Source organism: Hetaerina americana, unplaced genomic scaffold (assembly GCF_022747635.1).
Source record: "Hetaerina americana unplaced genomic scaffold, ioHetAmer1.1.p SCAF_2, whole genome shotgun sequence".
Lineage (NCBI taxonomy): Eukaryota > Metazoa > Arthropoda > Insecta > Odonata > Calopterygidae > Hetaerina > Hetaerina americana.
The window spans coordinates 55,573,218-55,599,076 of record NW_027286763.1 but is presented as its reverse complement, the minus strand read 5'-3'; the positions used below and the strand labels follow the sequence as shown (position 1 = coordinate 55,599,076).

General features: G+C 36.8%; 1 protein-coding gene across 6 annotated transcripts in view; it reads left to right on the top strand.

The window, feature by feature from the left end:
• Window positions 1-1,910: 1,910 nt before the first annotated feature.
• The window catches only part of stau (double-stranded RNA-binding protein Staufen), a 94,594-nt gene continuing 70,645 nt past the window's right edge, over window positions 1,911-25,859 (top strand). For 5 of the 6 annotated variants that reach the window (XM_071584595.1, XM_071584596.1, XM_071584594.1 and 2 more), the window contains exons 1-5: window positions 1,911-2,056; window positions 2,191-2,288; window positions 13,538-13,677; window positions 17,332-17,406; window positions 21,992-22,608. In XM_071584595.1, coding sequence (XP_071440696.1) covers window positions 2,230-2,288; window positions 13,538-13,677; window positions 17,332-17,406; window positions 21,992-22,608 — 891 coding nt within the window. In that variant the 5' untranslated portion in view covers window positions 1,911-2,056; window positions 2,191-2,229. The remainder of the gene's footprint in view (window positions 2,057-2,190; window positions 2,289-13,537; window positions 13,678-17,331; window positions 17,407-21,991; window positions 22,609-25,859) is intronic. The other variant, XM_071584591.1, reaches the window with a different exon arrangement.

Below are 25,859 nucleotides of genomic sequence, written 5' to 3'. Positions count from 1 at the left end.
TTACTCTTATAATCTTATCAATGAATGTGGGAGCTACTTCACAGGTACCCTAGTGGGCGAAATGTTGCCCTGCTATCCTCTCCTGAGGTAAGTTTCTAGGTCCATATGTATTTTTTTAGAGATAATGTAGTGCATAATAACTGGGTTAAAAGAGGCTTGTTTACATGGGCAATTTTCTAGCAATAAAATTTGTTAGAATTTTGATTTCTACTAGGACCTTCATGTTTTCACCCTGGCCTTCCATGTAGAGGTCAATAATAAGCAGACGTAGGATATTGGTAATGCCAAGACCATAAGTCATTTAGATCACTCACCCAATTTATTTGGACTATACTAAAAAATAAATAAATGGAAAACGTTTATTAATGGGCCTCATTCAAAAGAAAATGTCCTCCAAATATAGAATCTGTTCAACTTCTCTGTGTCAGTTATTTCTTCATCAAAATTTTACATCTTATGCCGAGGGTTTTATTAGGTTAATTCTCTCATTATTGTCTAATAGTATGATGTGGTGGTCGTGAGAAGTACAATGGTTGGCCTAATGATGATTATGGGGGGATAAAAAAGAAGTAAGTATAGCGGCTAAATAATTGAAGATATAGACTGAGATGCACAGGGGAGAGTATTGACTGCCACCATTGAGCAAACAAGGTGACCTAAGGTGGAGATCAGAATTGCTTGAATATGTGCCCCTAAGCTTTGACTCCTGCTGAGAACGAACATAAGCACTTTGCGAGGAGTGCCTAATTTCTTGCTCAGAAGGGCTTCTAACATGAATTTGCGATCATAAAATTTGGAAATTATCTCTCTAACGTGAAGTAAGAGAATGTGTTTTCAGGCCCTCGGGTGGTGGTATATTAGTCACCTGTCCCTAGAGTATCATTTGAAGGTATTAGGATACCCGAAGTAATACGTGGGAGAAAAAATACCATAGTGTCAAACCTTGTGGCACACTGCTTAACCATGTTGCGGGGGTTTCATTAAAAGGTTTGCTTACGGTGGACTGTTTCTCGCAATTTTGTGTCAATTTCAATTTATTTACCCTAATCCGGGTTATTGTCTGATAATGTTTTAAGCAAAAATTCAGATTTGCGGGGAAATTCGGGATCTTTTATTTATATCTAATCTAAAAGTAGTATAACTGCTGCATTCATGAAATACATGGTGAAAAGTTGGGTACGCCCGTTTGCCATTGCAAGTTCAAGGGAAATATCGAATACGAAGGGGAAACTGCTGAAATATTTTGTTGAATAAAATTTAATCGAATGTCAGCCAAAACTTAAATAGTAAATGCCTTGAGTATGTATTTATGGCAATGTACATGGAGCCAGCCACTGGTCATTTATTTCTACTTACATCATATGCCCGGGAATATTTCAAGGACATAAGTCTGATGAGTCTTATCACCACAACCGAGTGAATGAAATATAGCTGAGAAAATGAAGTTTCAGTGGAACGGAGGAAATCGCGAGATAGGAATATAAACCATTGATTCAAAGTTTACATTTAACGATCCATTCAGTAACGCTCACATAGGCAGATCTCACCGTGCAACTACAGAATAAACTCGAGAATGTTTAAGTGCTGCCTGAGATCTATTTTTCTGAAATTGCTCTTTTTGCCCGAATTATTATGAAATATAGGCTTAATTACATATCAAACTGCGATGGAAACCTGACAATTAACAGTCCCCAGACACTGATTATTGTCGCACTAGCAGACAACTTGCAAAGAATAGTCAAGCCAATGTTTTTAGTAACGTCTTATTTTTAGGTTACTATTTAATTGTAATATTCATTGTTATAATATATAAATACATATATTTTTTACATGCATTTATTTATTTTAGCCGAAAAATGTCATAAAAAAGTAAAATTTGCGTACCTTCAAGTAGTCGGAACTTGGCCAGGGAGTAGACCATCATGGCTGTATGATAGTCTTAATTTTCTTTACTGTTTGCCAACGTAGGGTGTTACAGTTTGGGCAGTTCACGGATATCTTTATCACGGCAACCATAGAGTCATTATTTATTGGTTGAAGTGATTAAGAAGGAACGGTACGTATTGTAACACAACCACGGTGTGTATATGGACCGGCAATCGACGGTGAGGTGTACACACCTTAGATCCATTTCAAAATCATGTATTTGGTGAAAAGATTTATTAGATATATTTACAAACTTAATTTCAGTAAGAAGCAAAATCAACGCGTTTTCTCTTGGCTGCCGGCATGCTGCATCATCAGCACGCGGTGCCCATTCCACCGAACCAAATAAGAGATCCAAACAGGTGAAAAATTCCGCCAGGTCATCTCTTTCCCATCCTTTTGTGAATATTGGCTTTCAATTAGACACTTTCTGTAGCATAAATGTTTCTCTCGTGGCAGCCCAATGTTTCGCCACAGTTGATGCATGCATACATTTATCACCAGAAGTCATTCAAATGTAATTTAGTGTGGCATTTACTCAGGGAATTAGACTGAAGGTTTTTGTTATTATTCGGTATGGCTATCAGGGAGGTTAGGAATTATCAATTAAATTCCACCGCAAATTGGGGTGCGAAAATGTTAGCCCACCGAGTAAACTCCCTATTTTCCTTGAACTTAAAGTAAATGGAATACCTAACTCATTTGTTCAAATTGTTTTAAAAAGAAACATATTTTCGACCTGAAAGTCTTCTTGATTCGACAACCTCGAGCGAGCTCTATGACCCGATAAATACGTACACCCAGCATGTCGTTCTAACATTTCCCACTGCCCATCATGATTTCTGAAAGTAGTGGACCCTACCTGGAAATACCATGGCTTAGTTATGACTGGGAGAGTTTAGAAGTAGCCATAGGATCTGCACCCGGTACCCTTCTATCAATGGTGACAGTCCACTAACCCAAATGGAATTTACTTGCAGCAATTTGAAGTTGTTCAGTATAATTTCTAAGGATCGTTTTAAGGTCTCGCACGTGCCTAGTTAGGAGTTTCCTACTTTGAAACTGACTTGTGTTTTCATTAAATAGGGCGTGTGGAGATATTTTGTGTTGAGGGCTGACTTAGCAAAAGGAAAAGTATTATTGCCAGCCTAAAAGAATTCCCAGAGATCATTAGGCACCTGATACTTCTGCTGAAAAATGTTAAACATCGATTGACATTGCAATTGCTTGCTAGCTTAAAAATACACTTAATTTCACTGTGGCTTAACAAGAAGCCAGAATTAAATGTATAGCATTATCTGAAGTTTTAGAAATTTTAATAGTTGTTTAAATGTTTCTAATAATTGCCAGTGCATATTACTAATTTCTTTGGATCTTAAAAAGCAATGATGAGAAACAATGGCTTCAATTGTAAATATTTTGTTGTCAATATTAGTTATTCAAACCTAATTCTTTTGGTCATCTAGCAATGAATTTTGTCAATGCAATACTTTTGTTTACTTGTCAAGTGTGAGATACCAAATATCTTTGCCAAAATAATTTGCAAACAATTATTATTATTCCTTCGTGTCACATGTGCATGTGAGGAATCGCAAAACTGTATAGGGAAGTTGAATGACCATCAGTTTTATTCATAAGGAAATATTAGTAAGCTAGGTGTCATTCATCATAAGAATATGAGAAATGGTAATATCTTAGTCAATTGGTGCAGGTTTGAGAAATTTGAATTTCATGCCTGTTGTAATCAAGTTGAAACTTAAGTAATTCTATAAAAAAATATTTGCATTTAGACACGGAACAGTGGTAAAATAAATGAGATAATTATTTGACCATGAATCAAAATTTTTAACCTTAAAGGAAATCTTCATTGTAGTGTTGTGTGGAGTTTGTTACAATTATGTCAGTCACACTTAATTATATTGAAGGAAATAAGTAGTGAGAAAAGTACTTTTCCCCGGTTCTACTTTCGTGGCTATTCTCAAAGATATGATTTTCCATCCATCCAACAGTTTCCACTGCGGGATCTCAGTAGTCTCAAGTTTTTCAGCAGGGCTCAATCCAGTGCCCCCTCAGTTCTTGCCATTGTAGTTTCTGGTTGGTAGCCCTAGGATGACTCTACTCCATTTTTTTTTTTAATAATTGAAAAGGGACAAGAATGTGTCAGTAGACTGATTTCTCTCCTGAGACATTCTATTCCTTAACCCTGTTGTACCCTTAAAACTTATGTGATTGTTTATCGCCTCCTTAACACAAGCAAAGTTAGGTTGTGCTCCTCTTCTGTTTTTTAGTATTTTTTTAGTTCCCTGCAACCCACGGCTAGGGTGTGTGGCTGGCGGTGAATACACGCCAAACTCATGTTGACTAGAATATTTTCCCCCAGCGCAGTCAGACAATACTATTCTGATACCTTATTGTTCATGGAAAAAATGGCATCTTAAATCTTATCTCTCTAATTGTGTTGACATGATCTCTCCTACCGTAGTCCAATGGGGGTAATAACAAAGTGTCAACATATTTGCTAAAGAGACATCCTTCTAAGTAATGCAAGAGATTTAATCTGTAATTTAACCTTTGCTCCGCAAGTGATTCCCAGCCTAGCTCATATAATAATTTTGATATGCTACTCAGTTCATCATAGCAACATTTTACAAATATAGCTCCTCTAAGCTCTAAATCTAGCTCCAATTCAGCAATCGATCTAACTTCATGGGAATCCCATGTAATTACATAAACATAATTGTAAATCCTTAAAGGCCATTAACTCTCACATTGATCCCCATACTCCTCTACACATTATGTTGGGAGTGGCATTGCACTCAGCGAGGAGCTCCTATGAATTTACCCAACTAATCTTACCAATGTCCAACTCAGTTGAAGATTGTGATTTAGGGGAATTGTTTTTTTAAAGAGAAGGAGCAGATAACAATCTTCTTTGTCCCTTAATATTCAAATTAGGGAGAAGGTTCATCATGTTTATGTTGGGGAATGTTGGTATTTTGTGACAAATATATCTATATAACCTCCATTACATGAATCTTGCTTTGTGAAATCATAGAATTCATATCATATTTATAGGTCCCTTGTTTCATTATTTTGAATTTGAGTGCATTACATGTGGCTTTATGTAAGTACTGAGTATGTCCAATTTTTAATTGGGAGCATCTTTTGCTTTTGTCAGATATTCCTTGGTAATTGATGAATGAATTCCTGTGATGTATTTCATTACTATAGATCAATGTTTTAGGTATATATACAGTGGTGCAGTAAAGGAGTATAATCCCTTCAGTGTTCAGTCCTGACTTGTTATCATAAGTTCAAGGGAAACTGATCTAGTTAAAAAAAACCCTTGCGGACTGATGAGACATTTGTTGTACTGTAAATTGGCTTGAAGAAAGGGAATTCTAGCCATGGCCTGGCCTCCCCTCTTCCCACTGTACTTTGCAGCTTCCCTTTCAGGGTCAAAGATCTCATCTTCATACTGCTGGGCCCAAGTGTACCCAGGGATGTTACCTTCCCAACATAATGCAGGTTGGTCAAGCCCCTTGGTTGAGGATGTAAGCTGATCTGCAACTTAAGTATGCTTCCCTTAATGGGCTCCATCTTTATCACTGTCTCCTCCTTTCGGGCGCAGTGGGCCCAGGAAACAGTGTGTTGCATTGCTTCAGGTGATATTCATGCCACATTGACTGACCTTCCTTCAATGCAGGTAGCACTTGACCCTCTGGGATGCTATCTCAAAGTTCTTCTGCCTTCTTCTTATTATCAGTGTGCCAGTTTTGTGATATAAACATCCCAGGACAGTCCACTGGAGTCATCACTATTTTAATTGGGGCCTTAGTGGTCTTGGTTTCTGAAGGTCTAGTTGAGCTTTTCTGTGTTTTTGAATCATAATTCATTGATGATGTGTCCCTGGGAATTCTTATCTTTGACAGCCTGATAAGTATAGCATTCCTGTTTGCCCTACTCTTCAGGGAGAATCTAATAGCTATCATCTAAGACCAGCTGCCATGACTTATGAATCATTGTCAGTAGAAATTATTTTTATCTGTTTAATTATTTTTCTAGTTATGCTATAATGCTTTGTAATGTCTGGTAGTCTGATTTTGCCCACAGAATCAGAAAGTAGGTGCAGATCAGTATTCTAAACACCTTTCCATTGTTTGTCTATAATACTCCTTCCTGAGCTAAAGCCACATTGATGATGATGATTGATTATTTGATGACTTCTTCTCCATATTTGCCAATTATCTAGAAAAGAATTAAGGAGAAGTTCTTATATGCTATACTTAAAAGCATGATGACTCTGTAGGTACTACCATCTTGTTGGCCCCTTTTTAAAATGGGGTGAATAAGGCCTGTATTCGTCTTTAGGCCTTATCTTGTTATGTCAAATTGCTGGCATTCATGCATGAAACCTAATCCTAGCTTCCTTCTATATTTCCTTTTCTCTGCTGTTATAAAGTCACAGAGTTGCCACTCAATCAGGAAAAAGTATGAAATTACTAAATTTCTTCAAAAATTCAGGAAAGAGGTGGGGAAAACAATTGAGTAATTTAAAAAAGTCAGAAATTTGATATGCAAATCTGGATGTGTTATGGGAATCTGGAATTCCTGATGAAAATGATACTCCATTTAGATGTAGAATTAGTTTGTCTTTACCATAGGCCATTACACATGCAGGAATTGATAAATATGTGCTGAAACCTTAAGCTGACAGACTTCAGTTAGGTTAGTTTTTCCACTGATTTGCAAAGTGATGAGCATTATTCCACTTAAAAAACACATCAGATTCCAAACACTTCTGAGAAAATTCAGGTGAGAACTACATTTTCGTTAAGAAAGGGAATCCATAAAATGGGTGGCCACCATGAGCCAGCACTCATGGTTTTCTCTATCTCTCTTGGTGTGGCTTTCTTTGAGTGGTTCAGCTGTTTGATATTTGGGTGTTCGGTTTTTATCAGCTGGCTCCCATACCCACTACAACTATTTTAAGTATTGGCTTCTTTCTCCCATCACTACTTCCCACCAATGTAAAACTGGCATCACTGCCTCAGCATCTCATTTCACTATTCCTCTCCCAATTCCCTATTGAAATTGGACCCCTTCCCTAACTGAACCCACTGTGATTCTCCCCTCCTCTTCTCTCCCTTTATCACGTCCATCTCCTTTCCAAGCCATTAACTAGTGTATTTTAGAATACATCTTTTGTCAACCTTGTTAGTTTTTCTTTGTAAATGATGCAAAGACATTAAAACCAGTCGGGTCTCCTCAATGAAAACTGCGGTGGAAAATTATGAAGTGTACTTAATTCCCATAATGAATCAATATCGCAGTGTTCAGCCCCAGGCTACTGGATGGTACCACCAAACATTCATACCCGCAGCAATTATATATTTCTAATGTTAAAAAATGCTTGATTTTTCCTAAACGCAATGCATATCTGGACCTTGCTAGTGACTTGATAGATGATATATATATATATATATATATATATATATATATATATATATATATATATATATATATATATATATATATATATATATATATATATATATATGCTGCTGCTGGCTGCGAGTTCCCACGCACAGTCACTAACACCGGGTTTACGATCGAGCACTCCCGAGCTATATATGGCTAGGTATATATGGCTAACCCGCCAATATGGCGGGCGCCTGCATAACTGGGTGCACGGCCCGAGAGGGCGCGTCTGCCGGGTTAGCCGTAGTGGGAACCCACAGCCAGGTCACTGATTGTGACTGTTGTTCTTTAATTAATATTTCCATATACATTTGTATTAGTTCGGGGTTCAGGTGAAAAACAAGGCCCTGCCCCTTGGTTAAAGAGTATACAGCAGTAACATTGTCACAGTACATGTGTATGTTGATATTGGAAAGATTTAATGCTTTTAATAGTTCGAGTACCATTTTAACACCGTGCAGCGCAGCGTATGTTTCCGCCGCATTGATGGAGGATAGTGCCGGGATCGGGAAACTTTGATTGATTTGCCAGTCCGGGATCACTATTCCCCCCTGTCGTAAAGTTGCGTCGGTGTAAGCGGTGATCGTTCCTGTTGGCTGTGGCAAGTGGACTTTTCGATTAAATATTTCTGACTCCTGGAGCCAACTCCACCATTCGATATTCCTTTTGAAAACTTGGGATACTAAAAACTTGGGTAACCTCAATATCCACACTGTCCAATTTAGAAATCCTGCTGCTTTGGGAATGTCTTGTTTGCGTAGCACTGGGATCAATGGTATACACTGGTATACTCGCTTCACGGAACTCGGTGTTAGTTTTAGGGAAAGTTGCGTTGTGTTAATTATTACTCCGAGGTATTTAACTTCTGTTACCGTTTTCAGTACGGATTTTTTAAAATTGATTTGCACACCGTATTCATTTTCTAAGAACTTAATTATTTGCTCACTATTCACATCACTTTTGCTATAGATTAACCAATCGTCCAGGTAAATTATACACTGCACACTAAATTTTTTACTTACGTCATGCGCGATTTCCGTGGCCCAACGTTGCAAAATGGCCGGGCTGAGCGCGTGCCCCATGGGGAGTCTTGTGAATGCTAACTTTCTGCCCTGGTAACGGACTCCGTAGAATTTCCAGCATCTCGGGTGGATTTGTAGCTGGTAAAAAGCACTTTTAAGGTCAATTTTTATGAGTTTAGCATTCCTTGGGATTTCTGCAATGGCTTTCCCCGGGCCCATGAAGCTAAATTTTGGGGTCTTAAAATACTCCGTCCACGGTGACAGATCGTATATTAAGCGGTGACCTCCCCCTGCTTTTGGAATAAGAAAGCATTTGAATGAAATATATATATATATATATATATATATATATATATATATATATATATATATATATATATATATATATATATATATATATAATAAATGTCCCTATGTAAGAAAATGGCCAATGTCTCACCACAAAAACTGATAAACATTGATATGAATTACACTAACTAGAATTAAAGATGACTGCAAGGAAATGCAATATAAATGTACTGGGCTGCATGAATCGGAACTTATTGTTTGCCATTAATTCTGTCTTGAGAAATGCTACTTCTTGATGCATGCAATATGGGTCAATTTTTAATAATTTAGAGGCATGCCTGGTAAGTTTGGATTTATTCTTTGGGGATTATATTTTTATTAATGAGAAATGTGTGATACTTCTTTCAAGAAGAAATAAATTTATTCATTAAAAATTTTCTTTAAACTCTTAATTCATTACATTTTTGGCTTTATTTCAATGTATTTATTATATTATTTAATATAGAATTTTATAAATTTGTGATTTGATTCATCTACTTAATTAAATAATATTTGTCTTTAAGAACCTACTAAATACCCCAACTTATATAAGTATGAAGCTGAACATTATCTGTAGCTGCTATACATTCAGAGCCATTAGAGAATGTCCATAATCCATAATGGCATATTTGTTAATTGGTATCAAGGATGTTACACAAGTTTCATGCCGCTTATATATTCCAGTGCCGAACATTTGCTTCCTATTAGTTTCAAAAGGAAAATCAAATTTTTTCAGTGTTTCTTCAGATAGGGTTAAGGAAAGTTTGGTTTTGATCCTTCTGTGTGATCAATAATTGTTACCCAATTACAATGCTTCAATTGGTTAACAATTGATTCAAAGGATACAATTCCTATTGAATTGACCTGTATTTTTAGTTGTAGTAGTTTTATGGGAGGCGACCAGCAGCTAAGGTCATTTGGCTCATTAGAGATAGATGGGTGGACAGAAACCCGGCGTGGGCATTAGCCTAGTTTTGTCGAAAGGTGCCAAGGAATCCGCAGCTTAACACCCCATCGGTGGACATCGTACTCACACAAAGTGCTCTCCAAAGCACCTCAAGTAGAGATTGGGAAGCCACGGAAAAAATTCTGCTACCTCCGGGATTCGAACCTGGTCCTCACAGTGGGAAGCCTGTACATTAGCCACCGTAACTTCCTGACCTCCCCATTTTTTAGCATAATACTCATAATATATAATAATAATAACTTCCAATTTTTTCACAAAGGTATTCAAGATTATGAATCTTTAGTGTGGTAACTATATCTTTCAATAAGTTTATTAATAAAAAGTAAGTTTTCCGGAAAATAATATTCGAGGCTTGGTAAATTTCAGTTATCTTGACAAAGCATGAATATCATGTTCAAATTGTCATTTACTTAGAGAATTGCCTGGATTATTGAATAATGTACCACCAATAAATATTTTTAGAGGGAAATCTTTGTAAAAGAAGTAGGGGAGTAAATGTATGAAATAAGAAAGCTTTAGTCATTACCAATTAAATTAAAACTGCAAAATTGAGTATGTACTCTCTGTAACATTATAATCGAAAGATGTTGATGAGTCCCATCTGTAGTTCAGTAATCATAAAACATGAACATCCAGACATATTATCACATATAATATTGAAATCTTAAGCAAATAATATTTGAATATGAACTTGTCATAAGCACAGTAATTCCAATTTGCAATGAAAACATATTATGATACAATTTGTCATTTGACAGTGGAAAACAAAAAACCTTGTGTCTAACAAATGCTCCCAAGTATTTAGCCATGGAGAGAGGTGCAGAATTGAGAATTATCCACATTTACTATTAGGCAGGACCCATGCAGTTGGCAGGGGTAGTATTACATGTGCTGTTGCTAAGAGGATACAATGTACCATTTGAAAGATATATCACATGGGATTCACAATGCTAGTCGGAGGCCCCTGAAGTAAATGCATCCATTACTTATGCTCATGATCTGTCAACACTTGAGTGTGTGAAGGAAGATTTAATTCATCTTGTTAAACTCCGAAGTAGATGGTGGGCAAAATTACTTGCAGGTTCAAAATGTTCTCCAAAGGCATTCATTGTCTGCACATGATTGCTGGAATGAGAAAAATCAGTGATGCCATCATTTCTGCCCGAACATCTTGAACTTCCATGAAATCACACAAATTTGCTAGGTCAAGATATTGTTTTCAATTTTAAATTTGGAATGCAATAGATTTGAGTTATGTTTTCGAGTAGCTAAAATAATCAAGACAAACTTAGTTTAAAACTGAATGACTAGATACAAATGGCTTTGTACCATTCACCCAGTCAAGATGGTGCGCTGGATGGACTTGCCGCTGCTTTCAATTTCCAAATGAGGACATTGACAAAGTGTTAAATATGCAGTTATTGTGAAAAATAAAACATTGCAAATAATAAAGTAGAGGTGCATTTTATTTCTTCCATCAAATGAATTACACAGTGTAACAAGTGTCAGCAACAAATGAACACTTTAAAACTTATGTCGTAGAAAACAACGTTTTGAAGTTTGAAAAATGAGAGGAAACTGCACAATTGTAATCATAATTAACCAAATCTATTGTGCCATTTTTTTACATTTAGACAGTCTTCATACAAGGTTAACCTATGTATAACCTTATGAAAAAAGTGTAAATTGAAAATTAAATCAATGCTTCAAGAAGCATAGATGGCACTAAATTTGACAAACTGCATATTAGTATACCTGTGAATGATTGCTAGTAATGCTTCTCTTTGAGGCTGTCTTTTTCTGTACCCTTGTGTTGGCAGTGTCCACCCAAAACCTGCCTTAATTGGTAGAATGCCAATAATAATAACCCAAGGAGGTATATAACAATCAATGAACTACTACATGAATTTTAAACAACTCATGAGCAATAACATAATCGTGAGGATCTTTGTGGAACATTTTGCAACCTCTTGAGTTACTCATGATGCCTTCATGGCACTCATCCCATAGGTGCTTTTTGGCTAAGCTGAGGTACCCTAATTCACTGATCAGTGTGTGGGAAGAACCACACTGGAGTTATTCTGAGCATGCCTGAAATGGCATGTTAAACATTCCAGCATCCTGAGTGAAGTTTACCGAAAAGGTTTGTTGCATGGATACCTGTAAAAGCCCATGATGGATCCCGAGGAGGCCATGATTTGAGTGAAGCTACCCATGTGTGGACCTTGTGCTGCCAGTGCTGAAGCACTTCTGCGTTAAGAAATTACTGTCATACAAAGGTTAAAAAAAGAAAACGAAGGTTAAAACACCAGGATAAAAGAATGATATTAAAATATTATGTATTAATTCAATAATAAAATATGACTAGGAAAATTTAAGGAATCCTATGCATAAAGGAAAGCAAGTTATCAGCACAGGTGAACATACAGGAAATTTGGTGTCTGGTTAGATGAACTCATTTGAAGTGTTTGCCAGCTAAGTAATGATGCATAGTTTTTATGTGTATTGCACTATTGTTACCGTTCTGAAAATTCCATTTTTATGATAAAAAATAATACAAAATGACAACTGCTCCAGAGGATGAGAAATATTGGGTTTAATGATAATGACAAACGGGCTTTTGCATTTGTTGCTAAAATTATGGTAATCACTTTTGATATTATGTATAATCACCCGAATATCCATTTTCATTGAAAAACTTTATAAAATATATGTGTGGCGAGTATAGTAAGGCTATAATATTCATTAGTCAGCATAGTCTGGTTTGAGTGAAAAATGAACATATTCCAATCAAGGGTGATCATTCTATCAGGATTTTAAAATGAAAATTAGGACTGCAAAATGAGTGTGAGATTTCTCTTGGCTGTAAGACAACTTAATACTAGCCGCAATGTGTGCAGGCCCTGGAGAAAAACTATTAGGCTCAGACCAACTGAGTGGTACCAATGGCATGCAGATCAATAAGGTATGATCCATGCAAAGAATACCTTATCTGATTTCAAACACTGAGAAAAATTGAGGGAAAGAAAAACATATGTCTGAAAAAATTTAAACGAAAAATCTTTAAAATAAATAGCTACCTTATTATTGGAGCATTTTGTTTTATTTTTTTTTAATAACTCCATTTTGTAAAGAAAGTTAACTCAGTTGTGATGATAGTGATGTTGACATATTAGTGTAAATGAGAGAACAGTTTTATTGAATTATGCAGGCTGGGTAGGAGCAGTCTACTACATCTGGAAACCCTCTGCTCAACAGATTCTTAGTTTACATCCAAGATCTAACTAATTTTATTTACTTTGAAAGAAAAATAAAAGTCTTTCAAATATGGAAATTAATCTTTTCTGAAAATAGGTACTTAATAAAGTTACCTTTATTTGTTTGCTAAAACTCAATAATGACCAAGAGGTCTTAGTTTGAAAATGGATTCCTCAGAACATTCCATCTAATCAATCCCTAGCTCTTCAATTTTCTGGATACCAGAACCTTAAGAGAAACTAGGTCAATAGTTGGCTCAGGAAAAGGAACTGACCCTCCTACCTTCAGTGTGTGCACATTTCACATCCCATTGGGCTTAATTGGGAATGAAATTTACCCTTGCATGTCAAATAGAACTTTGATTTGTCTGGATTATAGTAGATGGACATATTTTGCAAATGGGGTTTCAGTATTGTAGATTTACATGCCATTCTTATATATTTTGATATTATGGTGTCTGATTAATATCAAAACCTAATATTGTTTGCCAGTCATCTTCCGTGAGTAAGGCAGCTTTACTCATGAGTATTTATGTCTAAAAATCATAATTTTTTAGGATGGCTGCCCAACTGCCTTTGAGAATGGGTCAACCTGGGAGCCTGGGTGGTCCTCATAGGTCTCGGCCACCACATGCACCCCCCATCCTCATGGGTATGCATCCTTCGCCTCAGCCCCCACAGCCTAATGGTGTGCCAGGTAAGATAAATTCAAGGTGCGTAGAGGACTTGGCTTGGGTTTTTCAAGTCATGCCCTTTTATGTTCTGAGAATTCGTTGGAACATTTGCTGAGATTCTATTTCGGTCATTTAATTTTAATTTAATATCCATATTTGTGGATGTTTAAGAGGGTGTTTTTCATGTGCCAAAGCTCTGGAAATGATCAGCCCAAATTGATGAATGAATGCTATCTTAAATGCCACAATCTGTAAAAACAACCAATCCATGTTTTGGTAAGTAATTTCATTTTCAAGATCATGAAGATAAGAATTGGATAACATCTGTGTTAAGGCTACAAGTTATAAATATGGTAATTCCATATTCTAGGTAGTAACCGGAGATTAGGAAAGAAAGAATTATAAGGGTCCATCAGAAATAACAAACTTCGGTGCTATTGGAAGATGTTAATTAAGTTATAAATGCTAGCAGAATGATTAAGCATTCATGAAGCAGGATATAAAAATCCCAAGTGTATACGAGTGATATATTTATTGTAAATTTTTTTAAATTTACAGTGATATGAACTCAAATTTTAACCATTAGGCTGTTTTAGTTATTTATCTTGTAATTTATTTTCATTGTTTGTAATTGTAATATATGATCTCATTTACTGGAGAGTGGTGTAAACCCAATTACTGTTGCTGAGCTGACAATCATGGTCCTAGCTATTTCACAGTGCTTTTGCATGGGATATATTTTGTAATATATTTGGTTAAAGCCCTGACATCCCATCTGTCTGGTAACTGAAAATTGTATGTGCCCGTTAAACCATAGAAATACAGTTTTACTTCCAGAGTGTATTATTGTTGTTAGAGACCTACTTTTACTTTGACCTTTCATTAACATCCTTCAGCTCTGCTACTAAATGCTACCAAACCCATTCTTGAGTGGATGTCAGTCCATAATCTTCAATGAGAAATCAAGAGCAGCAACTGAGTACACAGAAATGTGGTCCCCTATATTGTCCTTGTGATTTCTTTCCTCAATTTATTCATATATGACTATGGTAGAGGAATGGACATGTAGATTTTGAAATTATAATAGTTATCAACCTTGATCATAATAGTATTACTTCAGATAAATAGAACGTATAAAATCTTTTCACCTTTTAAAAAATTGCTAAAATCGAAAATATTTTTTCCCTATATTAAGTTGACGATAGATTAATGAGTACTTAACCATAAGTAATTTTATTTTTTGTCTCATATAAATGGCAGTGTTAAGTAATCAATTCATCTGGCAGTTTTTGTAAGCTATACAAAATCAACTGAAAGAAAAGAAGTTCTGCTGATGATATGGATGGATGGTGTTGCTTAATTAGAATCATATTACCATTTAATCAACTTTTTTGGCAACAAAGAATTAATGGCTAAAGGAATCAGTTTACATAAGGGGCTAATTTTTAAGTGATATGCAGTAAGAAGAACCATACGTAACAAAATCCAAGAGACAATGTGTGGTGACCTTCATTGTGTAGAGCTTTATTATTGTGAATTCAATGTTATATGTGTGTACAGGATAAGAGCTTTTTTGTATTTTTTATGTGGGTGAAATATCAAAATGTAATTCGCATGCTATAGAATTAACATAGAGGTTGTAAGTTGGTGCCATTGATATCTGATTGCCCATTGTATGAGTAGATTGACCTGTCAGTGTAAGGTCAGAGAGATGGTCCCCAGGTGCAAATACAAACTATTTTTAGTTACAAACACCTCGTGAAGGAATGCACCCTAAGTTTCAGTCAGATTGGTTCATTCTTTAGCATTCATTTGAATTGAACAAGTTGAGTTGTTTGCAAAAAATGTACAAAAGGGAATTCCATGTGTTGATCAAACATTATGGTGGCTTTCCATCTTTGATTGAAATGCTAATGAGCGATTTAAAAATTTGAACATATGAACAAAAGTGGCACAGAAGTTGAAGTCACTACTGCAGAAATGATGAATAATCCATGATGTGGTAATTGATCGTGGAAGAGTGAAGCTGTTGGAGATGTTTTGTATGTTTTTCTCCTGTTTGTGAGATGCACACACAATGCTGAAGGCACTGTTAATGAATATGGGTGCAAAATACTTTGCATCAACATTTGAACATAAAGAAGCTTTCATCAAGTTCGATAGCGTGATTATTAACTGTTGACCAAAAATTAAATCTTGTGACATGTTCTTAGGCTGGCTTGCAGCTGTTTTGGGGAGATTGGGATAGTTTGGTGACTAATATACTGGCTTCCCACCCATAGGGCATGGATTTGAATCTTGGAAGTGGCACTATTTTTCAGTAGTATCCCAGTCCCTACTTGGGATGTTATGTTTAGAGTACTTCAATTGGAGTACTCTATCCATTAAATGGGACGTAAAATTGTGGGCGCCTTGTTGCCTATTGTTTAGAGTAGGCCATTGCCAATGCCGGTTTCTCTCCCCTCGAACTCCATTCCCTAAGTATCCTACCACAACCGCATTATCCACCTCTCTCTAATTGCAGAAATGACCTTAGCTTCTGGTCACCTCCCCTAATAACTTCTACCTGCTGTTTCACAGATATCCACAGGATTTAATTTTTCTTGTTTTAACTATGGATGAAACATAACACACCACTGGATGCCTGAAACCAAAAAACAATCCAAATAGTAAGTTTCCAGTGAAGAGTCTGTGCCTAGGAAGGTGAATACTTCCGTCAGCTAATAAGACTACTGTGACCTTTTTTTGGAATTTGCAATGAATAGCAAATTTTCAATGACTATTTTGAAAATGGTCGAACCATTCCCAGTGCAAACTATGCAATATAAATAGACTTTGAAAACTTAGCTGCAAGAAAAGCAGTCATGATTGGGCTACAGAAAGTCCTTTTCTAGTATTACAATATATCAGCTCACTCCTCCATAGTTGTGGTCTCAAAATGGGTGATGTTTGAATTCCCAACTTGTTCCTCATACCCCTCCCCCCTATTCTCCACATTTGGCTCTCTTGAACTGATCTTCAAATGTCTGGTGGGGAGGATATCTTATTCAAATGAGTTAATAGTGGGAAATAAAAGCTGATTGTTAGAGTTGGAATAATATATGCTGAATTTTAGAGTTGAACAATAGCATAATCTGGAAGTAATTAATAAACCAGAGTAGCATTGGATGAAATGTACAAGATACATAAGCTTGAAAGGTGATGGTGGTGAAAACAATGGTTTATCCTGAAAAATTAAGTATTATTTATTTCTGCTTCCACTTTTCAAACTAACCTTGTACTTCCAAGAAACTGCGGAAGATGCCGCAACTGTAACTTTTAACAGAGTCAACCGCTAGTATGCATTTTAATGCAACAATTTCAGAGTGTAAAAATCATTTGCCTTGACCGGGAATTTGTCAAAGGTAAAAACAGCCCAAGTCTTTTCAAGTTTGCTTTAACCTCGTGAACTGTGGTGCGTTGTGCATGACTTGCCACAGCACTCGGCCGGACATCGAGGGATCCGGGTTCAAATCCCAGTCAAGGCGAATGATTTTTACACTCTTGAAATTGTTGCATTAACCTTGTACTTGTTAAAATTTAGTATTCTTATTTTTGATGCCATTAAAAAGTATGTTGTGTGAAAAAAGATCTCGTGCCAATACTTAAATATTGACAAATATGATTTTTGTCATCAGGTGTTGTTGTGTCTATGCCTACTCCTGTCATGGCAACAGGGCCGGGAGCTGTTGTTCCACCATCTCATGCAACAGGTATATTGAAAATTTCTCCTTCTACTTGCATTTTTGGCCTGTTCTTTTAAGTATTTTTTAAAAATGTGTACATTTTCATAAACAATGAGTGTATTTTTACTTTAATATAAAAATTCTAAGATTAGAAACAATAAATAGCCACTCATTATTTCAACTACATACTGGCGACAGAACTGGATAGTTTTTGGATTTTTAAACTATGAAAAATTTGTGATAAATAATGTTATAAAGGGTGTTTGCTATTGATGATGATTTCATCATCATAGTTGGATAGTCTCAGCTAAGAATTATCCAAATGGTACCTATAGTTGGAAATAATTACTTCACCATAAGTTTCGAGGTGTTGCAATTAAATAACCAGAGTTATACTGCTACCCACAAACAGCGAGCATCTACATCTACATCAATACCCTGCAAGCCACCAAAAAGGTGTGTGACAGGGGGTGCAGCACCAGGAGGAAAGGGTAAGGGATGAGGGGATTAGGGTTTTTCAAATGGATGGGGAAAGGTAAGGGGAACCTGCAAAAAATATATATATATATATTCGTGAAGGATTCTCGGGTCTTCCACCGGGTCAAGGGTTCCATATTAGCCGACGTTTCGATGCCCGACTCGTGCATCGTCTTCAGGGTTGATGGCTGCCATTCCGTATTTTCCGTTTATTTATATATATATATATATAAAATATAAATATAAGCGTATAACCCTGCACAGTCGCTACCTTGTAGGTTAATACTTATTATGTCGAGCCGGATCCTGGGTGATTTCGATTAAAAGAATTCTGGTCTCTTATTGTTCTGGGAAAAAATGACCATTTAAATCTGTCTGTCCTACAGTCAATCTCTCTAATCTTACATTCGTGATCCCTCCGGCCGTAATACGTTGGGGTTCGTATTATGTTCTTGATGTCATCGGAAAAGGACCCATCTTTAAATGTTTTTAATAAGTTTAATCTATATTGTAAACGCCGCTGTGTAAGGGAATCCCAGCGTAAATTTTCTAGCAAAGTAGTTACGCTACTGCGTTGGTCATAGCAATTTTTGACAAATCTAGCCCCCCTCCGCTGAACTCGTTCCAATTCCGAAATTAAATTTATCTCTTGCGGATCCCATATACTGGCAGCATACTCTAGGTGGGGCCTGACTAGGGCAATAAAACATCGTTCCTTCACTTTTTCATCACATTTACCCAGCACTCTTTTTACAAATCCCAATTTTTTATTAGCGCGACCGCATATTTCCCGTACGTGCTTTCCCCAGGACAGATCGTGAGTAATTGTTACACCCAAGTATTTAAAGGAATCTACCCTCGCGATTTCTGTTTGCTTCACTTTGTAACTAAATGGTGAGGTGTTACTCTTTTCCCAAAAATGTATTACTATGCATTTCTTCAAATTTAATTCCAATTGCCATGTATCGCACCAAGTCTGGATTGCATTTAGGTCGTTAGCTAACGTGACTCTGTCATCGCGACTTCGAATGTCCCCATAAATCACCGCATCGTCAGCAAAAAGACGGAGCCTGCTATTAACCACGGTGCTGAGGTCATTTATGTAAATAAGAAACAAGAGGGGGCCTATGACACTCCCCTGTGGTACACCCGACGTGACCTTAACAGTATCGGATGATACACCGTCCAGAACGACTGTTTGAACACGATTTTTTTAAAAATTGTCTTATCCAGCATATAACACTCCCGTGTATTCCATAACTTTCCAACTTAGCGAGTAACTTGCAATGGGGGACTTTATCAAAAGCTTTTTTAAAATCTAGAAATATTGCATCAACTGGAATATTACTTTCACCGGAATGCATTATATCATGAACAAATAGTGCGAGTTGAGTTTCGCAGGATCTACCTTTACGGAACCCGTGTTGATTATTTATCAATAAATCTTGGCTATCGAGGTACCTCATTATGGAACTAACAATGATGTGCTCAAAAATCTTACAGGAGATGAAGGTGAGCGATATTGGCCTATAATTACTGGGGTCCTCCCGGTCTCCATTTTTAAAAATGGCCGTTCTCTGGTGTATTCGGGGAGCATTTGTTGAAAACACTGTGGAAGAATGAGTTTAATATGTTGGCTTTGTCTAAACTACTTGTTACTTTATCCCCTTTTTCGTTGTTCAATGAGTTTACGGTGGACTTTTTTCCCTGCACATCCCTGACGTAGGACCAAAATATCTTTGGGTTATCGTTTAAATATTCACCTAACATTTTCCTTTTGAATTCCGCTAGCGCCTTCCGGAATGCCTTCTTGGCAGTGGACCTAGATGCTTTGTAATTCTGTATGGTTTCGTTGATTTTATCAGGGGAGGAATCTTTAACCGCGTTTTTCATTCTGGCATGGCATGCCCTTTGCCGTCTTAGTGATTTCCAAACTTCAGAGTTGTACCAACGGGGTTCCTTATTCTCTCTTATATATTTACTAGGTATGAATCTCTGTATTGCTGAACGTGTTATCGCAAGAAAATTATTCCAGGTATCCTCGACACTCCTAGTTTTGCTTAATTCGTCAAATCTAAGAAAGGAACAGTTTAACTCACGTTTTAGGCCATCATGGTCAGCTTTATTGAATAAATAAATTTTTCTCTTAGGTTTGTTAACTTTTTCTACGCTTAGGGAAAATTTAGCGTTTACAGCCCTATGATCACTGATTCCATGAATAACTCCTACATTTAAGACTCTTTTGGGTATATTAGTAGCTAATAGATCAAGAATGTTCTTTCCCCTTGTTGGTGAAGTGACTAATTGATGTAGGGAATTTGAGGTGAACGTCAAAATGAGGGACTCGCATGAATCCTTGTCTTTACCTCCATTTATAAAACTGTACGAATCCCAATCTACTGTGGGAACATTAAAATCGCCGCCGATTATTAAACTATGCTCATTGTTGTGGGACGTAAAGCTTTTTATCTGCCTTTCTAGATCTAGTATTGAGGTAACGCCAGCATGGGGTGGTCTATAATACGCGCAGACATATATTCTTTTCTCACTGGGTATTTTTACTGAGCACCAGACACTTTCTATACAGTTATCAGGAAATAACTCAGCTCTACTGATGGTTGAGTTTTTTACCGCGATAAACACTCCTCCTCCGGTTCTATTCTGTCTGTCGTTTCTATAAACTGTGAAGGACTTGGGAAATATTTCGCTGTCTGCGATATCATCTGTTAGCATGCAGTGGCATGTTTGAATATATCTGTGCTTGTTGATACTGCCCCCACCCCCTTAATGGGCTCAGTTGTATGTCACTCAGTGTCACTGTAGCAATTGTCCGTTCAAGTCCTTCCGCTAGCTTCTCATTGGAAAAATGGAAGTGTTAAGATGGAGCAATGAGTTAACCTGAATTCTCTTATGAAACTGGGAAAAACTGCTTCAGAAGCTTATGGCAAGTAGAAAGAAGTGTACGGAAGTAAATGTTTATCATGCAAACAAGTTTTTGAGTGGTTTGAAAGGTTGTTGAAGGAGGTACTTGAAATGACCGAAATGGTCCATGCCCTGGATGACTCTCAACGTCAAAAATGGATGGCAACATCCACAAAATCAGTAAATTGATCTGCAAAAATCATCATCTGAGTGCCCAAGCTCTTGCTGAAATCTCAGGAATTAACTAAGGAGGTGTCCATCAGATTTTGCATGAATCAATCAACATGCACAAAGTTTTGAAGACCTTATTGGTAGAAGAGAAATTCCTGGATGCTTGACCAACACAATGTGCCAGCCCATTCCATCTTGCCTGTGAAGGTGTTCTTTGCAAATTATGGCATCACCATGTTGGAATACTCACTGTACTCACCCAACCTGGCCCCCTGTTACTTTTTTTTATTTCTTAAGTTTGAATCAGAGCTTAGGGGGACAAGATTTGATGCTGTGGAGTGAAAGCAAAAGCAATGGAAGTTCTCAATAAGCGAACAGAAGTGGACTTTCAGTACTGCTTTGAACAATTGAAAATTTGTATGGGGTGTTGTAGGGATCAGCAAGGAGAGTAAATTGAACGCCATAAACTGTCTAATGTAATTGGTGATTAATAAAATGTTTTTTTTTTATCACCATTCCGGTTATTTAATTGCCACACCTCGGGATTATTAGCCCATGAATAAATATTGATGCTGATAGAAAATAATTAATGACCCATAAAATATAGCATGCATTCATTTAGGTACCAAAGATATAAATGCTCAGAGAAATCTGAAAATTATAGAAATGCCCTAATGTGAATCTCATGGTTTTCATTGCCACTAAGAACGACTGAGGCTAAAGTTTCATTGTGTTGGTGACCATTACCAAATAAGACTGACCTTGGAGTGGGACCATTTGGGGCTGTTTCTTAAAGATATAGTTGTATTATATGCTTATATTTACAAGTCCTAGTAGTTAACTGGTACAGAGCCTTCCAGAGGAAATTAATATCACAATGCTCATAATCTGCCTGAATGTATTAGCTTAGAGGTTTAGAAATTGTTACACAGTGCCTTTATACATATGTTTTTTGAGGACTGGGATTGACTCTTGGCTTTGAAGAAAACAGACCCCTGGATTTTTTTTCATTTTCTCTTCATTCTTTCTCAATTTGATGTAGGTCCGTCTGATGTTCATCACACAGTTGATGCTGTGGTCCAGCAGCACCGGCGCCATCCCAGGCAGAGGCAATTCCTCCATCACCCACACCATCACCCAATGCCTCCTTCCCAGCCCCCTGTTGCCATTCAGCAACGACCGCCAATTCCACCACTCAACTCGAACAATCACCAAATGTTGTTGGGTCACATGTCCCGACAGAGGAGAGAAGGGGGTGCCGGGCGTGGTGGTGGTAGTGGCGGCAGTGGTGGTCGAATGGTTCGTTCAGCCGTGGAGAGTGGCACAGATGGGGCTGGAGACAGGAGGGTGGGGGATGGCGTAGCGACTACACCTGCTCCCCCTATGGAATCTCGAGGAGTGGTGGCTATTCCTTCTGCCAGCTCTTCCTCTGCAACTCCCAATGGGGTAGCCCCCTCTGAGAAACCTGGACATTGCACCCCCCCTATGACTTGTCCCCCTCCCACAATCCTCAGCAAGGGTGGAGGAGGGGGTGGGGTGGAGCCTGTGTCCAGTGATTCTGTTGCTCTTCCAATTGGACAGCAACAGAGGGGTAACGTGGCAAACACAAAAGAGAAAACTCCCATGTGCCTGATAAACGAACTGGCTCGTCTGAATAAGGTGTGTGGTACAACTTGGCTTGCAGTTACCATTTTTTTGTCAAATATCATTGTCTTCATGGGTCATGCTAATTTAAGGGGCCGTTGTGCATGGCTGCTTTGCGAACCTCTCTTTTTCTTTTAAACAATTATTTCTTAGCGCTGTGATCCCTTGCAGTTCCTTGTCATCAATTAGGATGGCGTAGCTGCCACTTGGTTACATTTCTGCCAAAAAGTTCCAATTTCTGTGACACGTGGTTTTCTCTATTTTTATTTTTTTTTAATGCAAAATATATGCATTTTGAGATTTTTTAAAACTTAAGTACATATTATTTTTGCTGCATATTTGCCACATTACCATTTGGCATTCACCACCCTTCCAGTGCTGCTATTTCACAGCAGGAATCACCTTTTAGAAAAGAAGCTAAAGGGAGGCTGCTGAAAATGCTGAATGAATGAAAGTTCATAAAAGCATATGAATAATTCATGTAGATGAGACTTGTAATGGTAGAAGCTGGATTAAAAGGTGCAGATAGTGCAAACCCTTTCATCACTGTTTGAAAAGGAGAATTCCAGCCTGCAAATTGTGAAGTATTAGTAAATAGCCTATCTGAAATATGAATTAGTAAATTTTCAAGAGAAAATATAATTGGTGAGAACACGCGTGGCAGTCTATCTAAAAACACTACTTGTGTTGGACTGCCAAGGTGTCATCATCTGGCATATCAGCGAATAGGAATACTTATTCTCTGATGATAATGTTGAGATAGGGTGAATTATTTATGATATAAAAAAATTCAGAACCAATTTCTTTGAATAAATTTTTTTTTGCTGTAAGGAGTACTTAATATTACTTCTTAACCTGCATTTTTATCAAGAAGAACAGTTCAAAATTGTATGCATGAAAGAAAAATTGTATATTTCTTAATGTTAAAACCACCCACTTAATTGGTGTGGATTTGCAACTGGTATCCACTTGTTTGCAAATGCTAACCTGTCTTGCTCTCAAGCCATAATGAAACATTCCCTGACTACAATCAGCATTACATCATTGTATGTACATCACTGATGTGGATAGGTAACACAAGGTTAGTTATGTACATTGATTGGTCATTGTAGGAGTGTTCTGATTGGTTTTGATTTTCACTTAAAATAATTTTAGAGTGCCAAGTCACCAATCTCCAAACATTTAGGGTGCCCACCAATACTTTCAACTAAAGTACATTTTGCTTTTCAAGGCTTGAATATATGCTCACTCAAGTACTGATGATGGCTAAGAATGTCATTGATGAGAGAATGGGGTGTTAACAAAGCACTTCAGTATGTGTTCAACAAAATTTGTAAAATATATTTAAATCTGGATAAGCTAAGGAGTTAATATTTTTGACAAATGTGAGATTTCACAAACTATGTTTTAAAAACTACGAGATATCTTATATTTTTACATTTTATGAGAATTTCAGATTTTTCAAATTTTCCTGATATTTTGCATGCTGTGAAACATTCATGCTCGTTTCCTCGGCACTGAATTACATTGTACCATGTTTGTTTCAGTAGCCTTTTTACTCTCATTATTTAACTTCTTAAAAATTAATCCTGTTCCTTATATTCCAGCTAAAATTGTAAAACATATTTGTTAGAGGACACCCAATGCTGTATTTTTCCTATAAACATGAAAACCGTTACACCAGGATGTGGAAAGGGTTATAATGAGACGTGATAAGTTGAGCAAGTTATATTCAGGTTGATTAGTGTGTTATTAAAGACAATAGGAGAAATAACCACGGAATGATAGGAATCATGCAGGAGAAAGAAATAAAATTAATTCATTTCTGATACCATAGCTTAGTTTTATTTTAAAATATTTCTGTGATTTTTCTTTTTCAATTTGTAGTGATAAGTAATACTGGTTGTTTACAGAATTTTTAACTAAGTATTTAGAGTTGTAGCCCAATGAACAGGGTAATATGTGGGTCATTTAGTGACTCCTTAGAAAAAATAGAAAAACCAATAATTTTGGTAGATTTTTTTAAAATTTTCATTATAATCTCCTTTTAGCCCATTACACTTTTCCAAGCAGTTCCTCAACTTTTTCAAGCTGTCCAAAAAGGATTTAGGAAGTTCTTCAAAATATAAGGCTCTCATGGGCATCTCTGTTGGCAATGACCTTGTTTGATGTCAAATGTTTTCCGCTGAGTTATTTTTTCAACTTAGGGAATTTAAAAATCACTGGGGGCCAAATATAGTGGATATCGTAATAATTCGATCTTTAATTCCATAATTTTCATCATTGAAACGGTGTGCATATGCTCCCTTGTATTGTCTAAATGGAAGAGAATTTTTTTCTTTATTGACAAAGAACATTTTTCTTGATTTCTTCGCTCAACTGTTGCAATAATGTCACATAATACTGTTCATATAGTTGTTTGTTTTCTTATAAGTAATAAATGTAGATTATTCTGCATGCAGCCTGGAAAACCATGGCCATCATCACCTTGTTGGCTGATTTCACCATTTTTACCTACCTCAGAGCCAGATCAACTGTAGAAATCCGTTGTTTTGACTGTTCCTTTGTCTGTGGAGTATATTAGCATATATCCATGTCTGGTCCACAGTTATGTGTCGATGCAGAAACTTGTCGAGATTGGGGTGGAAAAGTGCCACACCAGCCTCCAAATTGACCACCCAATTGCATTTATTCTCCATTTTATCGAGATTTATTTCACACCCAATTTTTGTTAAAAATTGAAAATACTGTGCCTTGTGATATACCTGTGGCCCTCAACTATTTTGCAAACTTTGATTAGTAGATCACTTGAAACCATATATTGGATTTTGTCAATCATTTTGGAAGAAGTCACTTCCACTGGACATCTTGAACGAGGTTCATCATTTGTGGATGTATGGACATGTTTAAACTCATTTTCCCAAATAAACAGTGTCAAAAGAAGGGGTGGTTGAACCAGGAACTTGGTCCAACTTGACTTTTATCTCTTTTATTGTCAAAAATCCTAAATATGAGCGTTAAATAACTGCACTAAACTCATTTTAAAAATTTTTCTGAATAAAAATTTGTTGCTCCAATCAACTATGAAAATGAAACCACGTGATGGATATAGCTGAAACTTTGATAGCAGTCTAGTGAGAGATGTGGTTTGTGATAAGCCAACCTTTTTTGATACTCTGAGTGCCTTCTCTTTGAGTTTCCAAAGAGTTATTGAATGACCCACATGCAAGAGCAGGGTGTTGCTCTTATTTGTTACACAATTGGTA